The 19,220-nt window shown below is 51.4% G+C and overlaps 1 protein-coding gene across 1 annotated transcript; it reads left to right on the forward strand.

Annotated features, from left to right (window-relative positions):
* Positions 1-7,321: 7,321 nt before the first annotated feature.
* On the forward strand, positions 7,322-18,742 carry LOC128903258 (olfactory receptor 14J1-like; the record flags this gene model as incomplete). The annotated part of the gene is made up of 2 exons (XM_054187270.1): positions 7,322-7,816; positions 18,722-18,742. Coding segments are annotated over 2 exons (516 nt in total), but the record flags the coding sequence as incomplete, so codon positions are not given.
* Positions 18,743-19,220: the final 478 nt, after the last annotated feature.

Here is a 19,220-nt window from a genome sequence, read left to right on the forward strand (position 1 = left end):
AGTCCGTCAAACATTATGATCCTGTTAACACCTTTTTGTATATGTGCGGCCTGGACACATGCCAATCCTTTGCCAGGGTACCATCCTCACCTTTTTGACCCCCGTCAAAATGTCTGGGTTACTCTGGCCAGGTCGCTCAATACAACTAGCTTTTGTGCCAGTCTTGCTACGCCCAGCTCGCCCTTCATCACCTGCTTAGTAGGGGTACCACTGAATAACTCGACCTTTTTACTGTTTAATAACTCTATGACAACCTTACGGAAGCAGTACAGTATTTCTGGAAGGCTTCCTTTTTCATGGAAAAATCTTAAGGACCTTTTTGAAAAATACGATAATTGGGATGATAAATTGCCAATAGGGCCCGAGCCGCAGGAAATTGACTTAGTAGATTCTCTTAATGCTTCTCACTGTTTGTTTATTGGCCTTAGGTCATGGTCGGGGGCCCAAAAAGAGGGGCGCTTAGTAAAGGATTCTCCACCGACCGCCATCTCACCTATTGGTAATGCTACCCTCTGGCAACAACAATGGTGTTTGAGCATTGCTCGAGACGCCACTCACTCAGCCCCCGGTACCACGCTCCCTAGGCGGCTCCCCTTGGGGTTCTTTTTTATTTGCGGAAATAGAGTTTGGTCTGGGATCCCTTCTAACCCTAGAGGAGGCCCGTGTACTATTGGACAGCTTAGTCTTGTCACTCCTCACTATCATCCAAGCCCAAAAAAGCGGTTACGTTTTACTCGTGACACAACACAAGCATTAGATAATACTTGCGACGATAATGTTAAGCTATGGAATCGCTGGGAGGTTTTTTTCGCCTCGCGATTTACCCCTGGGGTGGCAGCAGCGAGAGCCCACAGAAACTTAGATGCAATTGCCTGTTGGGTGGTTAAGCAAGCAAATGCTACCAGCCGCATACTATCTGAGATGGCTGAAGACTTGTCCACGGTACAACACGCAGTCCTGCAAAACAGAGCCGCTATTGACTTCTTGCTACTAGCCCACGGACATGGCTGTGAGGACTTTGACGGAATGTGCTGCATGGACTTAGAGGACCACTCTTCTTCGATACATAAGCAAATTACACAACTCCTCGCGCATTCACAAAAGGTGCAATCTGATACGGACTTCTTCGGATTGGGTGCTTCGGGTGATTGGTTTGGGCTAAAGGGCTGGCTTAGGAGCCTGGTACAATCTGCTGTGCTCATATTAGTTATTATATTGGTAGGCCTTTCGATTCTAAGCTGCGCTCTTTCCTGTGTTAGGTCTATGGTGAATAAAGTTGTTCGACATACGTGGTTTATTCAAAACGGCGATATTCCGAAGATTTACGCTAGTGTTAGTTCTGTCCAGCTCACTGAGTATGATGACCTTTAAACCCGCGCCTCAGTTCTGCCTTTAAAGAAACAAAAAAGGGGGAGATGTCGGGGGCGGCTAGCAGAAAAGTACAAATATGCAAGAAATTCGAGGGCATGCCGACCTTGCAGACCTGAGACAAATAACTCTGAGGAGCCAGGGAACAACTGGCCTTGCAGGTCTGAGATAAATAACCTTGAAGAAGTAGGGAGTAGGCAACAAGTTATCACTGTAGCTTTTAGCACAATCCAAAACCGTAGCTTCTAGCATGTAGCGAAACCGCAAGTAGGAGGGATTATTGTAATGAAACATTTAGAGCTAAGCCAATTAGAAATGATAGAATTTGTGTAATTTATGTAACTGTTAAGTAGCTGTATAAAAAGCTTTCCGACGCCTCTAATAAACCGACATTTTGCTTGCATCAAGCAGCGTCCCGTCTCTCAATCGCGGCACCAGGGCTCTCCAGCACAACTGCGTGCAGCCGGCAGGGACAGCACAGGACTTGCGCGAACATCATCCCCATTCAGAGCAGCCGTGTAAGAGACCCCAAGAGACCTTCTGAGGCGGTCAGTGCTTTCCTTCAAGCAACTGCAGTGAGGCAAGTGCTGTCCCATCTCAATCCAGTAGATGCAGGGAGTGCTTCTCCCACATCCCTCAGTCATCCCTTTGATGATGCAGTCAAGGAACAGAGCAATGATTTTCACAGTGTTCCTGGATCTCAGGATACCCATAGCCAAGGACACTTGCTAAGCCCCTTGTCCTGCCTGGAGATCAGCTTCACCTGCACCACAGGCCCTCTGGGGCTGCAGAGACCCCGCAGACAGCAAAGCCCTCTCGTGCCGGGGCTGCAGAGTCCAGCCCTGCTTCTCTCTCGTCCTGAGGAGAGCAGGGATTGATCTCCTCCTTTCCCCTTTACATTGCCATCTGCCATCCCCCCCAGCATGCTCTGACACAAACCTTTTGCCTGCACGGTACTTGGGCACTTGGTAACAGCTGGCTTTGTTGCACGCCTGAGCTTGGCCCTGGTGCCACGACTGAGGTCCAGCACATCTCTGCTCTGACACAAAGAACCTATAATGAAGGAGAGGAAGGGGACCAACTCTTATTTAACCAACCTGAGGAAGTCTTGGGCTCACCAACGACTTAACGTCTTACCGGGGACATCAATGACCCTGTGTATTGAGTTGGCATGGCTAGCTTTTGGTAGGGGTGAGGGGGCTGCAGAGGTGGCTTAGGAGAAAAGGGATCAAGAGGTGACTCCATGTGAGAGAGAGCGACTTTCAGCTGGCTCCAAAGGGGACATGCCAGTGCCCAAAGCTGAGCCAGTAAGCAATTCTCGTGGCACCTCTGTGATAGCATATTGAAGCAAGGCTAAACAGCAGTGTGCAGTCACTGTAAGAGAGAGGAGTGAGACACATGGAGAGAAACAGCCCTGCAGACAGCAAGGCGAGTGGAGAAGGAGGGGGAGCGGGAGTGAAGCTGGGTGGGCACCTGGCAGCCAAAAGTCAGCCCAGCACCCCCTGACATTCCCAGGAGAGCACAGTGCAAATGCTCCTTTAGGTGTCTGGAGGCTCTTTGCCTCAGCTTTTTAGCACAGCTGCCAGATGGGCCAAGCAAGGCGATGCTCACCTGGATCAGAAAACCTGTGTCATCCTTGTCAGCCTTGGCTCTAGTAGCAAAGAAAGAGTGGAGTCTCAGCTCCCGAGGGAGTGAGGACGAAGAGCAGAGTGCAGATTCCAGGTCTCAGGGTGGCAGACATTGGCCTGTTCTGGGAACTTTCCGTTCAGGCTGGAAGTGACCTTGCAAGATTTCTATAGACCAACATTCTACGCAAAGCAGGGTCACAGCAGAAAGTGCCTGCAGCATTTGGGTGCTGCCAGTTGTTAGGGAGTTCCCGCAAACTCCAGATCCTTTCAATGATGATGGAGAGTGGCTTTACTGTGGCATCGTCCTGCCCTCTCAGCTCCCGCGGATGCCACCCCTCCAGTCCCATAGACTGGTAAGGATTGTGTTTGCTCAAGTAACTCCTGACTCTATCCAAATTCACCACTGTTTTTTTTCCCTCCAGAGTCCTGCCTCAAGGCACAAAGGCCTGGGAGAGCTTGCTGGAGGAGACCAAGGCAAGAAGGACACAGAGAATCTCAGATTCATCTACACCTGCTCTTACTAATTTCCAGCAGTGGCCACTCATTCTCTTTGTTTCTTCTTTAACTGTTACTGAAGCAAGTTCCTGAGACTTCCTTGTGTTGCTTAAATAGGCAAATGAGTGGAGATCCCAGTGTGATGTGCTTCCTGTTCCTGAACTGCTCTGCATCCACTGGATGGAGGTGGGTCAGACCCTGCCTCATTGCCCTCGTGGGATTCAGTTGCCGGCCAACAGAAACTGAATCTATGAGACATGGCATCTGGAGTGTGTGTCTCGCACCCACTCTGAAGGCGATGCCTTTCCCGTAGGTCCTGTGCAGTCCCTGCCGGCCACCTGCAGTTGTGCTGGAGAGCCCTGGCACCTCCTGTAGCACAACAGGCCTGTCCATGGCCATCGAGTAGCTGCCCTGAATTAGGTTAGGTGGTGTGGGGATGTCCATGAGACATCTGCCGTTACAGTCAGTGGGGATCTAGTATACACGCCTGATGGAGAAGATGGATGATGTCAATGGCAATGAGTACATCTGGTCCCCTGTCTACCTCAGAAGGCTGCCCTGGGTTGAAAGAGTAGGGAAAAGTTCAGTTGTCCAAAATGTGGGCACGTGCTGGTGGCCAAAGGAATTCCTCATGAATCTCAAAGATGGTGGCAGCAGATACTGCCCTTTCTCTATAAACTGCTCCGTTAGATCTTGCAGTTACCGGCACGTATCTTGGACCACGTCTGAGACCTGAAATGTCAGTAGGTGTTTGAGTCTGAAGAGCTCACTGCTGGCCTCCATCTCCAGGAATGACGCTGGGAGCTGAGACCAGCAGCTCCCATGCAGCAGGTGCCTATTTTGTGCCCACCTGAAGAGAGGCAAGAGGAATCCCCCCTCCTGTGGGATTGTGGCAGCCCTAAGTGAGAGCTGAGTCCACTTCACACCCAGGACTACAAACCAAGGAGGAGATGCCTCAGTTGACGAAGCCGACTGCCTTCGCTCAGCAGGGGCAAAGGAGATCTGGCACTGTCCAGGTTTCCTGTCTCATACCAGAAGGAACAAGACCTTTCTCGTGCGCAGCTCTCTCTGATAGCAGAAATTACCCGGCTGGAAAGAAGCGTCTCTCCAGAGGTGCAAGAGAGACCACACAGTATTACTTCAGTCTCTTTCCCAGCAGGTTCCCCTGGAGGCACAGGGACACCTCCAGGGAGCCCCGAGGAGGCAGAGAAAGTGACGTCTCGGGCTGGTCCTCTGCGTCTGAGCTGGGCTGGGCTCCTGGCATGGAGGGAGCTCGTGGCAAGCGGGCAGCGCTGCAGAGAGACAGCTCTGCCCAGGAGCAGCTCCTCTGCCAAGCGCAGCAGGGCTGAGGGCACTGCCTGCAGGTAACGAGGGGAGACGTGTGAGGCCAGCGGATCTTAAAGGCAGCCTGGGGTGGGAGAGTGCTGAGAGCTCACTGGGAGAAATCCTCACAGCCTTTGCACAGTCTCTGGCTGCAGGGCATTGAATCTGCAGCTGCTGGAGGCATCTCCAGAAGCTGGACCAACCCCCAGCCTACGGGATCTGCAAGTACAACTCTCACAGTTTCTCTAGTTTCGAGGAGAAGGACAACGTGTGGAGCAGGGCTTCCCTGCTGCACCGTCAGAGGGACAGGGCATGCTGTGTCTCTGCTGCAGTATAATGCAGAGAGGCTCCCTGGAGCAGTCTCCTAAAGCTGGCATAGCCCATGGCTAATGTGATCTGTCAGGAAGGCTCTCAAGGCTCCGTCGGTGTTGAGAAGGATGTGCTCGAGAGCAGGGCACCCCTACCACATCACCAAAGGCACAGGGCATGTCGGCTGCCTTCTCCCAGGGACGGCTGCCGGGCTGTGAAGGTGGGTGTGCGTGCAGGGGTGCTCAGGGCTGTCCTTCAGAGCAGGGTCCCCGTGTCCCAGGGAACTGTGTGCTGGGCCAGGGACTCTGCTGCCTGCCAGGGTCAGCTCTCAGCCTGCCCGGGGAGCTCCCCATGGCGCTGCGGGGAGAAGCTGTGGGTGGAAGGAGTGACCCCAGTCGTGTCATGGCAGGGTCCTTCTGCAGTCGTGAGGGTGCTGCATGGGTCGTGTTTCCTCCCAGCTCCAGATCACCCCCAGGACATTTGCAGAGGATCCTTTTGGAGAAGGACTTCAAGGCAGCATTCACCTGAAAGAAATGGAGCCCATGTTTTGAATTTTCCACCTTTAGTGGGATGCATGGGGAGTGGGAGAAAGGAATTTCCTTTTCCATTTAGGATGGCACCACCACACATACATTCCCTGGAGACACTCCCTCGTCTCCTCTCCCACATCCTGGAGGAGAAATGTTCAAGTGTCTCCCTGTCCTGACTCTTTTTGAAGAAGAATTTTCACCTGTTCCCCTCTCACCCCTGCTGTCCTTGTTCCTTCCCTTCTTCCACTGTGGTGGGGGTGAGGATTCAGGTGCAGCTCAGACACTGACGCTGCACGTCCTGTCATGCCTGTGTATCCAGGGAGGAAAAGCATCCAAATGCCTTTAATATTTTGGGCTCTGGAGACTGCAGTGTGTGGGGCCGAGAGTAAGCCACCCCATCTTTAGGCTAGTTGGCTCTTTCCCAGGAGTGTCCTGCTTGGCTGCACGCTGCCCTCCAGAAGGGCTCAGCTCTCCCGTGGCATCCCTGTGTCGTCTAGCAGCCCCACGGAGTAGACATGTCAGTGCCAAGGCCACGTAAATCCAGCTGGAGGGCTGAATGTAGGCAGCTGCAGTGAGCCCCCTGTGTCCCTGGCTGGGAGGGGAGAGCTGAGATCCTCCTCGGGTCCAGTGAGCTCAGGTGAGGGGCTGGGAGAACTGCGCTTGTAAATGGGACTCCTCTGCTCTCAGCAGTGTCCAGGTTCTTCTCAGGGGAATGTCTGCTTGGGATCATCCTCCAGCTCAAAGAGGCAGCAGCACAGGGCAACTGAGAGCAATTCCGATGGACAAACTCGCTGTCCTCGCTCTGCACTGAGGGACAGTCCCCTTGGCTCGCAGGACCCACAAGGTTTCACTTGCAGCACAACAGAAATGCCAGGGATTTCTGCCTTAAAAACACTCCTCAGGTGTGGTGGGGAAACTACAACAGAACAACACCAACAACAAGGTGCCCTGAGCTCTGCCCTGCAGTCGGGTGACAATGCTGAAAAGCCCTTTGATGCCAGGAGTGGATTTAATCTGAGATCACCCCGTGTTCCTTTTTACCCATGGCTGTAGGGCAGGACTGAATCCTGCAGAGATCTCAGCTCTCTGGTGGACTATCAGCCAGCACCAACCAGAGTGTACAAAAAGGACCTGCAAAAGGTCTTCCTGAAAGGCGAGAGCCAGTTTGGTGGGTTTCTAAGACCAATTGAATACTTTAGTTTGAGAGAAATCTTCCCTAACTTCTCACTGCTTTTCTTTCCATTCACAGGTCTCCAAGCCCAGGGGAAGAAAATGTCGAATGGCAGCTCCATCACCCAGTTCCTCCTCCTGGCATTTGCAGACACACGGGAGCTGCAGCTCTTGCACTTCTGGACCTTCCTGGGCATCTACCTGGCTGCCCTCCTGGCCAACGCCCTCATCATCACCACCATTGCCTGTGACCACCGTCTCCACACCCCCATGTACTTCTTCCTCCTCAACCTCTCCCTCCTTGACCTGGGCTCCATCTCCACCACTCTCCCCAAAGCCATGGCCAATTCCCTCTGGGACACCAGGGACATCTCCTATGCAGGATGTGCTGCACAGCTCTTGTTCTTCGTCTTCTTTCTCACAGCAGAGTATTGTCTTCTCACCATTATGGCCTATGACCGCTACGTTGCCATCTGCAAACCCCTGCACTACGGGACCCTCCTGGGCAGCAGAGCTTGTGTCCACATGGCAGCAGCTGCCTGGGGCAGTGGGTTTCTCTATGCTCTCCTGCACACGGCCAATACATTTTCCCTGCCCCTCTGCCAGGGCAATGCCCTGGACCAGTTCTTCTGTGAAATCCCCCAGATCCTCAAGCTCTCCTGCTCACACTCCTACCTCAGGGAAGCTGGGCTTCTTGTGGTCAGTGCCTGTTTAGGCTTTGGTTGTTTTGTGTTCATCGTGCTGTCCTACGTGCAGATCTTCAGGGCCGTGCTGAGGATCCCCTCTGAGCAGGGACGGCACAAAGCCTTTTCCACGTGCCTCCCTCACCTGGCCGTCGTCTCCCTGCTTGTCAGCACTGCCATGTTTGCCTACCTGAAGCCCCCCTCCATCTCCTCCCCAGTTCTCGACCTGGTGGTGGCTGTGCTGTACTCAGTGTTGCCTCCAGCACTGAACCCCCTCATCTACAGCATGAGGAACCAGGAGCTCAAGGAGGCCATTAGGTATCTGATTTCATGGATTTTTTTCAAGAGGGAGAAATGTTCCACCTCTCTCCACAAATGACTCCCGCACTATTTGATTCCATCTGCTTTTTTGTGTGTTTTGTTATTGGCTTTGTGTTTTTAATGATTACATTTCTCATCATTGCTGTTGATATTGTCATTTATGGTTTTTATGCTCCTACACAAAGGTTTCACTTGTGTCACTACACCTGAGACATTTACGTCTTAGTTTCACCTGGTTCCCTTCTAAAAATGTATTTCACAGTGGCTCAGAGCTGGCCTCTTTCACAGAGTCTCTGTTAACAAAGCAAGATCTCCCTGGTGCAGTGCTTTAATGCTGGGGTCTTTCTCCAAACATGCCTGAGGAAATTCACCCCTGAAGGTCTTCTTCCTCCTCCATGTGTCCAGGAATAAAAAGCTGACTGTCCGTTTGTAACATTTTAGAGATATTGGACTGGATTTAGGAGTCACCAGTCGGTGTCTGGTGAGAGGTAAGATCGTGGGTTTAACTGAGGGACGTACCCCAGCCCTTCACACAGATGACATAAAAGCCACCCATCCTGTGGGAGGGGAATCTGGAGCTGTCTGGAGAGGCTGGTGTTTCTCCAGGGACAGCATGTTCCTGGGGTTGTGCTGGGATGGCAGAGGTCAGAAGGATGGGGTCTGGGGCCTCAAGCAGAGGCCATGTGCAGACCTCCTCTGGGCACTCTCCCGTTCCTCCCCACCTGTCTACAGCAGGAATTCCCACAGAGGGACAGACACGTCCAGGTGTGGCCACACCACGGCTCACTGAAAGGGCATGAAAAGTCAAGCTGTCTGGGTAGCCCTCTCCTCCTAATCCATCCCTGTGTGCAGCTGGCCTCGTTCATGGTCAGCATGCGCCACTGGCTCATGTGGTGTCCCTCATAATGCGTGGGCCCTTCTCCTCAAGGTCACTGCTCATCCTGTCACGTCCCACCTGGCACTGTAATACGGTGTTTTTCTTCCCCCTGATGCAGGACTGGCCACTTCTCTTTGTAAAACTTCAGCAGTTTCTTCTGGCTGACTCCCAGAATTTCCCAAGGTCCCCCTGGACTGAAGATCCATTTTGTTCGTTCTTCATGTTTGCGTGCAGACAGCTCACCATGGTTGTGGTGATGCATCAGCACAAGATAACAGCACGAGGAGTTGCAGGGCACTACAGGGAATTAAAGACATTCCTAATTTTGTACTGTCCAGCAGAGGAATTGTCACAACACCTATGTTAGAAACATCTTTGTGCCCCGTAGAGAGGGCACAAAGCAAGCAAATGTAGGGCCTGTGGGGAAAGAGAAGCTGGGCTGTTTGTAGAGGAATCTACGACAATGGTTAAAGAAAAGAACTTGGGAAGGGGAAAGAGGAAAAAGGAAAACCAAAAGTTCAACTCCAGCACAGAACCACGGAACCCCGGAGGCTGGAAGGCAGCCAGCTTCCACCTTCTCTGTGCTTCCTCTTCAGGCTTGATGTTACTCAGAGCTCCTTTCTCATGCATGCCAGCCTCCTGCCACCTTGGCATGACTTCCTGCATGTTGGCATGGACCATTCTGGATGACGAAGAGGTGATCCTTGACCACCAAAAAGCTCTCTGCAGGACCCACCTGGCCACAGACATCCTCTGATCCAAGGGTATCAAAATCTACCTCCCTAACTGTTATGCCCATCAGTCTTTATCGTATGAGAATGAATTAACTTTCTTAAGATATATATCTAGCTAGCTCCCATTGTGTACTGATTTATCATGCTTGCGTAAGTGAGTTAAAGGAGGTCAGCTCATCACAAGGAGCAGAAGAACAGCCCTGCCCTCAAAATAAGGACTTCTCAGAATCATTCAGCTGTCCATGAAGGATAAAAGATACCCCTGGAGAACCGAGATAATGCCAGTATCCTCGTCCCTCTTACACACCTTTGAAACTCTCCCAGTGTCCAGCATCACAGACAAGTAATTAGCAATAGACCAACTCCGGGGATGTCTGGATCAATAGACAAGCCGCGAGAAGGCTGATGGCTGATGGAGCTGCAGAGATATAGCTACTTTGTGCAGTTTTACTGTGATTAGGAATTGATACTCCGTGTGTGTGTTAGTTAGTCATTAGTCAAATAATAAGGTACCTGAATGCTTGAATGGCATAAGAACCCTGTGTTTAACCGCATTTGAGGTACCCCAATTGAGCTCGGACGCCTCATGCACATGACTAAATATTTACACTTGCACCTCTGTACTTTGTGTCCTAGCCTCTCTGCTCGGTCAGCACGGGCCACTTGCAAATTTTCATAACACAAGTGACTGATTGCCACTGCAGTGGGGCAAGGTCTCTCCCTTCTCCATGCAGTAGATGTGAGGCAGTTTAGAACACAAGACACGTCACACCAGGGTCTCCACTCATGTGTTGCACTCTCAAACTGCTGTTTTTTCTCATGCCCAACATTTACTCGCCCTCTTCATAATACAGTCAAGGAACAGGCCAAAAAATCTCGTGGGGGACCTGTCAGCAGCACCTTGTCATTCATGGAGATCACCTTCACCTTTGTCAAAGGCCCTTGAGGGCTGCAGAGACACCACTGACAAAAACCTTCTTTCTTGCCAGGGCCGCCCTTCCCAGCCCTGTTTCTCTCTGTTCTTGCAGACAGCAGGCTTTGCTCACCATCAACATCCAATTTCAGCTTTAAGCTTCCAGGTGCCGTCCACTTGACCGTGTCTCTGCCGTGAAGCAAAGCCTTTGCACACAGAAGGTCTTCAATGCTTGGTACCAGGTTTCCTTTAAGAGACGTCCGAGCTTGGCCTGGAGCTACACCTGAGGTGCCACAGCCCAGATGTGCACCAAAACTCTCAGCCAGGGGAAGAGACAAGTTGAGAGAGAGCCTGTGCTTTTTGACTTTGACAGAGGAACTGCCAAGGCGTGGTGGGACAAGGCACACAGCTTGGGGTGCTGCAATGGATGGCTACAGGCTTTTCAGGAGAGACAGGCTGGAAGGATCAGGAGTGGGGTTTCCTGAAAGTGAAGCCGTTAACTGGATGTATGGTGCAACTCCTTGGGGCAGGTGAAGAGTTTGGTGAGCCTTTGTGGGGGAGGGTGAGAGGAGAGGCCAGTAGAAGTGTCCTGTCATGGTGGGAGATAAGGAACCCACAGTCAGGATGAGGAAGAGGGTATAGTCTTTCTGAAGGATCCCAGGGAAGCGTCTGGCTGTACGAGCCTGGGTCTCGCTGGGGACTGCCATGATACTGGCAGCTTCTGAAAGAGGAGCACAGCAGCACGTACAGTCCAGGTGGTTTCTGGAGTGTCTTAGGACAACGTCTTAGCACAGCTGCCAGATGGGCCAACAAAAATAATGCCAACCTTGATGTGATACCTGCAATGCAGGAAGAGCTGGTCAGAGACGTGAAGATTGGCTGTCGTGACCCTGAAGTAGTGGGGTCCCAGCACTCCAGGGCAGTGAGGAAGCAGAACAGAAGACTGCAGACGCTGGACCTCAGAGGTCCTTTTGCCTTTGGCCTACGCTGAGGAGTTTTCGTGGGGATCCAATGGTCAGGAGCATTGAAGGTGGCGCAAAGCTCTGTACAGCTGGTCTTCAAGGACAGCGTCCTCCAAGAAGAACATTGGCCTGTATCAAAACTCAGTTTGAAACCTGAAAGTAAATTCAGGGGAATCATAACGAGATTTCCAACTTCAGGAATTCTTACAGAAGAAAACAAAGATATTAGTTGGACACTGCTGTATTGAGTTAGAGTAGGGAGAGAGAGTTCCGAGATACTCTATGCCTTTTTTGCCTCAGGCTTCCCCAGCAAGGTCTCTCAGGGCTTTGTGCCTCGAGGCAAGACTCTGGACAAGAACAGCCAATGGCGGATAGGAATGAAATCAGGATCTACTGGAGCAAACTCAACCACTACCAGTACATGGGAATGGACGGGGTACATCCAGAGGTGCTGGAAAGTAAGAGAATGTCACAGTGAGGCCACTCTCCATCATCTTGGAAAGGTCCTGGAGGCTGGCGGGACTCCCTGCCATCTGGCAAAAAGTAAATGCTGCATGCATCTTTCAAAAGGGTCCAGAGAAGGAGGTGGGGAGCTAAAGGCTGCTTAGCTTCCCTTTAGATGAGGAACATGTCCCAAAGCATGTTCTCTCGCACTGCATTTCTGGGTGCCTGAAGGAGACGGTGCCTGGATGAACTCAGGGAACATGTACACCGGTTACGGTTTGGCACTTGGAGGGCCATGGTGTTATGCCATTGTACGCCCCATAAAGATTTGGCCATCTCAAAAAAGGGACGATAGGAGGGAAGTGCTAGCAGGTGGGACCATTGCTTGACTGCAAAGAGATAAAGACAGGATCTATCCAACGTATCCAACCTTCATTGCGCCCACCCTCTTTTAGATAGGAGATACAGATGTGAAATATATTAAAATAAACATGTCCTCGGAACACAGTCTGGGATCTGTGCTTGACAGGAAAATGTGTTTTCTATTGGTCTAAGGCCATCCAGAATGGAAAGTGAACTTCAGGGCAGGGAATGGGGACGTGACATACAGCTGAGGCATGTCTTCTCTGTATTGAACTCTGCCTGCCTTTGATTTCCTTTGTTGGCCATTAGGAAACACCATTCTGTGTCAGCTCGTTTTCAAGGTAAAGCAGGTGGGAACCGGTGCCAAGGAGTGGAAACACGCAGCTACGGACTGGAGTGGAGAAAGCTCAGGTTTGAACAGGCTGCTGTCAGTCCTGGTTGCCAGGTGAGAGACATGGTGAGATTGAGACAAAGCCTGTCCATGGAGTGTTTGCAATAAAGAGTCTTGCCTTAAAGGGTCTTGAGGCTCCATTAGCAGAAATTCAGGACCAATATGAACTGGAGATTGCTGGCATCATTTCATGTGTAAGAAGAAAAAATAAAGAACAAAATAAGAAGGAAGCAATCCTTTCTTATGGTTGTTTAGTATTGAAATGTATTCATCTGAGAACTCTCTAATTAAGCACAGAAGAACTGAGGAATCCGGGAAGTCTATGCACAGAGACTTGGCTGGTTATGGCATTTTGTATGGAAATGAGTCCTCTCCGGCCAAGATCCTGTAGACCCTCAAACACTGGGCAAGCCTCTAGAGAAGTAAAACTCAGCAGCAAACCCCAAGATGGTGAGGGTGTTACCAGGCCCCACTGATGCCCATCACTGGAGACACCATGGAGGGAACGACCGGACAAGATTCCTGTCCCTGGGGACCGGTGAAGCAGAAAGTGAGAAGCACTGGTTATAGGTGGAAAATCAAATGTGGAGGTGGCTCTGAAAACCTTTGATGCACTTCATCAATGGAGATAGCTACACCGTGTCCCCTGTCCCTTGGGGATTTGCCAGAGCCTGTGAGATTCCAACAGTTCACCCACCTTCTTCCAAAGCCCTGATAATGTTCCCCTCGCACAGAAGATGCCTTAGCCCCCCGACTTGCTTGAACCTTCTGGTGGAAGTTCCAATATGAACTGGTGCCAAAGGCAGCCAAGTGGTGTGCTACATCTGACATTGCCAATGCATTCTTCTTTTTCAATCCCTTTGGCAGCAGGGTGCAGGCCACAGTTTGCTTTCACGTGGTGTCCAATGCACCTGGAATGCCCCCAGTGACAGGACAAGAGGTACTTGAACATAAGAAGTTCCATCTAAACATGAGGAGGAACTTCTTGACTTTGAGGGTGGCAGAGCACTGGAACAGGCTGCCCAGAGACGTGGTGGACTCTCCTTCTCTGGAGACATTCAAAACCCGCCTGGACGCATTCCTGTGCAACGTGCTCTAGATGAACCTGCTCCGGCAGGGGGGTTGAACTACGTGATCTCCAGAGGTCCCTTCCAACCCCTACCATTCTGTGATTCTGTAATCGACTATCCTACGGTTTGCCATGGACTAATCCAAACTGCACTGGAACAGCGTGATACCCCTGAACATGTACAATACATCCATGATCTCATCATGTGGGGCAACAAAGCAGAAGTGTTTGAAAAGGGGAAAAGAGCAATTCAGATTCTTCTGAAAGCTGGTTTTGCCATAAAAGAAGCAAGGTCAAGGGACTTGCAGAGAAGATTCAGTTCTTGGGAATAAAATGGCAGGATGGATGCCATCATGTCCCTATGGATGCGGTCAACAAGATTGCAACTATGTCTCCACCAGCTAAGAAGAAGGAAGCACAAGCTTTCTTAGGCCTTGTGGGATGCTGGAGAATGCATATTCCAGGTTGTAATCAGCTTGTGAGCCCTCTCTATGGAGTAACCTGAAAGAAGATCTATTCTGAGTGTGGCCTTGAGCAACAGCAACCCTTTGAGCAGATCAAACAGGAGATAGCTCGTGTGGTAGCTCTTGGGTCTGTCCAGACAGGACCAGCCGTGCGTAATGGTCTCTACAGTGCAGCTGGGGCACGTGGTCTCACCTGGAGCCTCTGGCAGAAATCATCGGGAGAAACCTGAGGTCAACCTCTAGGCTTTGGAGATGAGGGTATTGAGGATCGGAAGCCCTCAACACCCCAACCGAAAAAGAGATCCTGACAGCGTATGAGGGGGTTTGAGCCACTTCAGAAGTTGTTGATGGGCAAGCACGGCTCCTCCTGGCACAGCAGTTGCCTGTGCTACACTGGATATCCCCTCCACACATCACGCGACTGACGCTACATGGACTAAGCGGGTAGTGCTGATCACACAGTGAGCTCGACCAGGGAAACCAAACCTCCAGGAACCCTTGAAGAGATTACGGACTTTCCAGAGGGCATAGATTTTGGAGCATCTCATGAGGAGGTGGCTCATGCCCCGGTGGCACCCTCATACAATGAGTTGTCATCTACTGATGAAAGGTGTGAAAGGCAGGGCCAGAAGGCTGGATGCCTCTCCCAAAGCTGGTATCAGGAGCACACCCAAGGAACTGTTCCATGAAAAGTCCTCATGGTGTTCTGGGGTTCTCCACAGACTCAGGGGGACAGGGTCAGAGTTGCAGGGGGATCTGTTAGGGACCAAGGGCTGGACGAAGAGAGTTCCCTTCTTGGTGGCACATGTCCAAGCAGAGTGCACATGGTCTTCGATTATTCTTCCTGGTACTGTCCCGCTTGTGGTATGGGTGATGGCCACTGCTATCCTGGAGAGGAACTTGGAGTTGCCAGGAGAGCTCATGGGATCGCCCGGAAAAGTATGTGAGTCTGGGTGAGCAGTGAGTGGCACCTCATCAAATGAGTGACCATCCAAGGTGGAGTGTCCTTGAAGGAAAGGTGAACCTAAAGAGCCCATGGGCTAACAAGGCCCCTGCAATGCCAGGAGCCAGCAGGCCAAAGGGACAAAAGACTAGACAATGGTTCAGCCCACTGTCCTGGAGACCCTGTGGGACCGATCTAGGGCAGCCCTTCCCTGCCCTTTGTGACACTAAAGACACCCCATTGTCCTGCCAAGCCCCGTCCTTGTCTACTGAGCAATCAGGGAAGATGGAAGGGGACTCAGCAGCAGTGATCCCTTTCTGGCTGGGGCTGCTCCCCACCTTGACCAGCATGGCGAGTGCAGGGTCACCCCATGGCCCCAGGGCACCACAGCCCCCTCCCTCTGCAGAGCAGCACCGCCAGCTCAGGTCCCTGCAGGAAGCATGGGGTGGGAACCAGGAATGTCCAGCCAGGCCAGCCTGGACACACTCACCTGGGGAAAGGCTTTCTGGGGAGAAAGGGTGACCAGGGAGAAGAGCAAGGGAGCATTTCTGTGCCTGCAGGGAGGAATCCATGAGAAGGAGAAACCTCTTCCTGCAGGCCCCCACTCTGGGCAGGCTGCTCTGTGCCTGGAGCAGGACTCTTGTGCTGGCCTGGGGAGAGGGGCTGGCACTGAGGGGACACAGACCATCTGTGGCCCAGGCACTGCGGGAGGCCACCAAAACAGGAGGGCTGAGGGGGACAGAGCCCTTAGGGCTGCCGGAGTACTTTGCCAGGGAGATGTCTCCCCACCCTTGAGCACACCTGTCCCATGTGGTTCCAGCACGGTGGGGCCATTGGACCGTTAATGGGGCAGCAAGGACGGCCTTCCCATTGCTCTCCAGTTTCCCATCCCCTTACTCCTCGCTCAGTCACATCCCTCTAAACTCCCCAGGTGCTGCTTTGAGCTTCAGGCAGTTGGAAGAATGCCCTGGTCTTTCAGCAGTCTGATAATCTCTTCAGCCAAATCCTTCCATGTGTTTATATCTGTCATATCCCATCCATCTCTCCCATACTTGGAGTGAGGTTATTCCTTTTGGTTGGTGACCCTCGCTGGAGGAGGTTCACCAGGTTGAAGAAGCCCATGTCCCTCATCGTCCCCACACAGGGCTTATGCGCTAAGCCCCAATCCTCAAAACTAAGAAATTCCAACTGAACTCAAGAAAACAGGTTTTGGCATCAAGAACCCTGGCACGGGCTGCCCTGAGAGGCTGTGGAGTGTCCTGTCGTGGAGATACTAAAACCCAGCCTGGACATCTTCTTAAGTGACCTGCTCTGGCTGACTCCCTCTAGGGCAGCAGGAATGAACTAGACGATCTCCAAAGATCCCTTTCAATCTACATGATTCTGTGAGGACATGGCAGTCCAGCAACATCTAGGGTAGATGCTTGTGAGGTCCCTTCTGCCTGAGAACCCAACAGGCCAGCAGCAGGCCAAGGCCTGGCGTGTTGATTGTGAGGTCACCGCTGCTATAATGGCAGGAACCTGGCGGCAGGCCAACCCCGGCTCAAGGCTGGGTTCAGTGCCTACGAGGTCATTTCTCCATGAGTACCTGACAGGCCAGCAGCAGGCACGTGGTGTGGATGTTGGTTATGAGGTCAGTGCTGCCACAATCTCTGATAGGCCAGAAGCAGGCAGATATTGATTTGGAGGTCACTTCTGCCTGAGTCCTTGATAGCCCCGCAGCAGGCAAATGGCCTGAATGCCAGTTGTGAGGCTGCTGCTGCCTGAGGACCTGAGAGACCATGAGCAAGCTCGTGGGTGTTTGAAGCCCTGTGTTCCAGAGCACCCCTTAGGCCAGCAGGTTGAAGACCAGGCTTGGTTCTTGTGAGGCCCCAAGTATGGGACATGCCAGCAGCATGCGTATGAATGCAAGACACAGTATGGGACACGCCAGTATGTATGGAACACACCAGCAGCTAGAGGTCGCTTGTGGGATCACTGCTGCTTGGGCACATGATTATCCAGCAGCAGGCTCATGACTGGCGTCTGTGTTTGTGAAGTCATTTCCTTCTGAATACCTTTGTAGGCCAAAATGAGGCTTGTGGCTGTGTTTGGAGCCTGTGTGGTCTCTTCATCTTGGAAACTTTCTGGACTCTAACATAGGTGGTGGGACATCCACACTAATGGTCCCAAGGCTTCTTCCAGCTTTTACTTTCTGAGCAGTGAAATGTCTTGGGATTTCTCTTCCATGGGTTGAGGTTTCTGGGCTCACTGGTAGGGCGTCCAACAAAGCTAAGATGCCTGGGCGTGAAGAGTGAAATATTTATTAATATGCAAACAGTGATTTAACAAAATTAGTAGTGAACGCGACAGTGTTTTATGGGATGTGATGACAAGGTACACTTGATTCTTTATTGCATAGAGGACAGGGTCGGACAAGCTGTCAGGGAGACCCTCCCGTTGAGTCATGAGGCTCAACTTGCTTTCTAAACTCCTTCTCGGAGAGGAGTCTGCCTGAGGCTGGATCCAATGCTAGTCCCAGCCTTGGTTAACGGTTTATGTCTAAAGGATTATATATGTGCAATCAATCCTTTCTATCACTTAGCTAAGATTTCACAGTTTAACGTTCTATTAATCACCTACTGAGAATCTGTTGTGGCAAGGAATCTCTCGACGTCTAGGAGGAGAACCTTAAGCGAGCATCCCTGCTCAAGGGGAGATCCTGGCGTGCAGCCCACTGCCGTGCAGGAGAGCTCCAAGCACTCTTGGGCTGTCCACTATTTATAGAGTAAGAGAATTGACCTCCAGTCATATTCGCATGGGAACAAAATACCTAGGCCCCCACTCCAGACAGTGTGTTGGCTGTGTTGCCAGCCATCCCCCAAAGTCCAGGTGACACTCATCACACCTCCCACTGATGGTTATGGCTTGAGCAGGAGCTGGGGAGGGGCAGAAGCGGGAGAGCGCAGCGCCACAAGATGCGGCACACAGGGACGTGGTTTAGTGGTGGACCTGGCAGGGTTGGGTTTACAGTTGGACACAATGATGTTAAAGATCCTTTCCAACATAGATGATTCCATGAGTCTGTGATTGTTTTGAGCCTCAGGACTCTGTTTCCTCCTCGCCCCTTCTCTGGGAGGCCAGGAGGTGTCACAGAATTTTCCTGCACTTGGCATTGCTCCCCCTCACATCCCTCTGCCCCAGGAAGAGCCCTGGGCCACAAGTGAGGGACAGGATCTGCCTTGCCAGGGCCTGGGGCTGAGGGCTTGGCCTTTCTGCTGCATCAAACCAACCAAGGGTTTCTTCAGCATTACAGCCACCTGCACTCTGCCTTTGCCCACCTGCAATCACAGCCTCCAATTATCTGCTCTAACGAGTCCCTGGGGAGGCTTTGTCAGGAATGGCCCTCAGTGGGGCTCATTAATGCTTCCAGGTACTTGGAGTTTGACTTCTGATTTCTTGAGCACTCTGTTCAACCTTCTCTCAGTATCTGAGGTCTGTGGACTCAGCAGCAAATACCCCATGGGGCTCATTAAAAGACAGAAAGCCTTAACAAGCTTCTCTTTTTGTAATTTTCTTCAAGACTTGTACAGCTAATTGGAGAGGTTTCATAGTGTAATGAAGTAGGAAGATTTCAAAATGCATCTGATAAAAATGATCTTTTCTGTTAAAGGATATATTTTATTACCTTTCACTTTGCAGAAGAGGTGATAGAAGCATTCTCTGATTGATATTGGTGCAGAGTGTTTCCTCAGGAAGTCTGGACACCTACTTAAAGCAGTCCTTTGATGTCCATCGCTGGATAGACAGCCTTGCTCCTCACCTCCCCAACCTCACCATTTCTGACATTGCCCACCTGGGACTTGCATCACTGCTCCTTGCATCAGACTTCTCCACTGGTCTCTGCAGCTGCAGGTTACAGCTCCATTGCACCATCTCCCACCTGAGCCCCTTAGAGACCTGGCTGCACCCAGGCACAGGAGAATTTTCCCCATTCTTCAGAAAAGAAAAGTAAAGCACAATCAGTTTTCATAAACAATAAATGATATTCTGTAATCATATGCTAAGTACAAGCTACCACTAATGAAGTTGATTTCTACAAGGGATAAACTTAGGTAGTTAGATAAAAAACGATAGATATAAACATAATTAAAGAGCTGGCTAAGGAGGCAATTAGACTGTTGAGAGACAGTCAGGCTGTTCAGTCCCTGAAGGTGAAAGCAGCAGCGTGGGCGAGAGGTACCTGGATGAACA

The sequence above is a fragment of the Rissa tridactyla genome, unplaced genomic scaffold (assembly GCF_028500815.1).
Source record: "Rissa tridactyla isolate bRisTri1 unplaced genomic scaffold, bRisTri1.patW.cur.20221130 scaffold_29, whole genome shotgun sequence".
Lineage (NCBI taxonomy): Eukaryota > Metazoa > Chordata > Aves > Charadriiformes > Laridae > Rissa > Rissa tridactyla.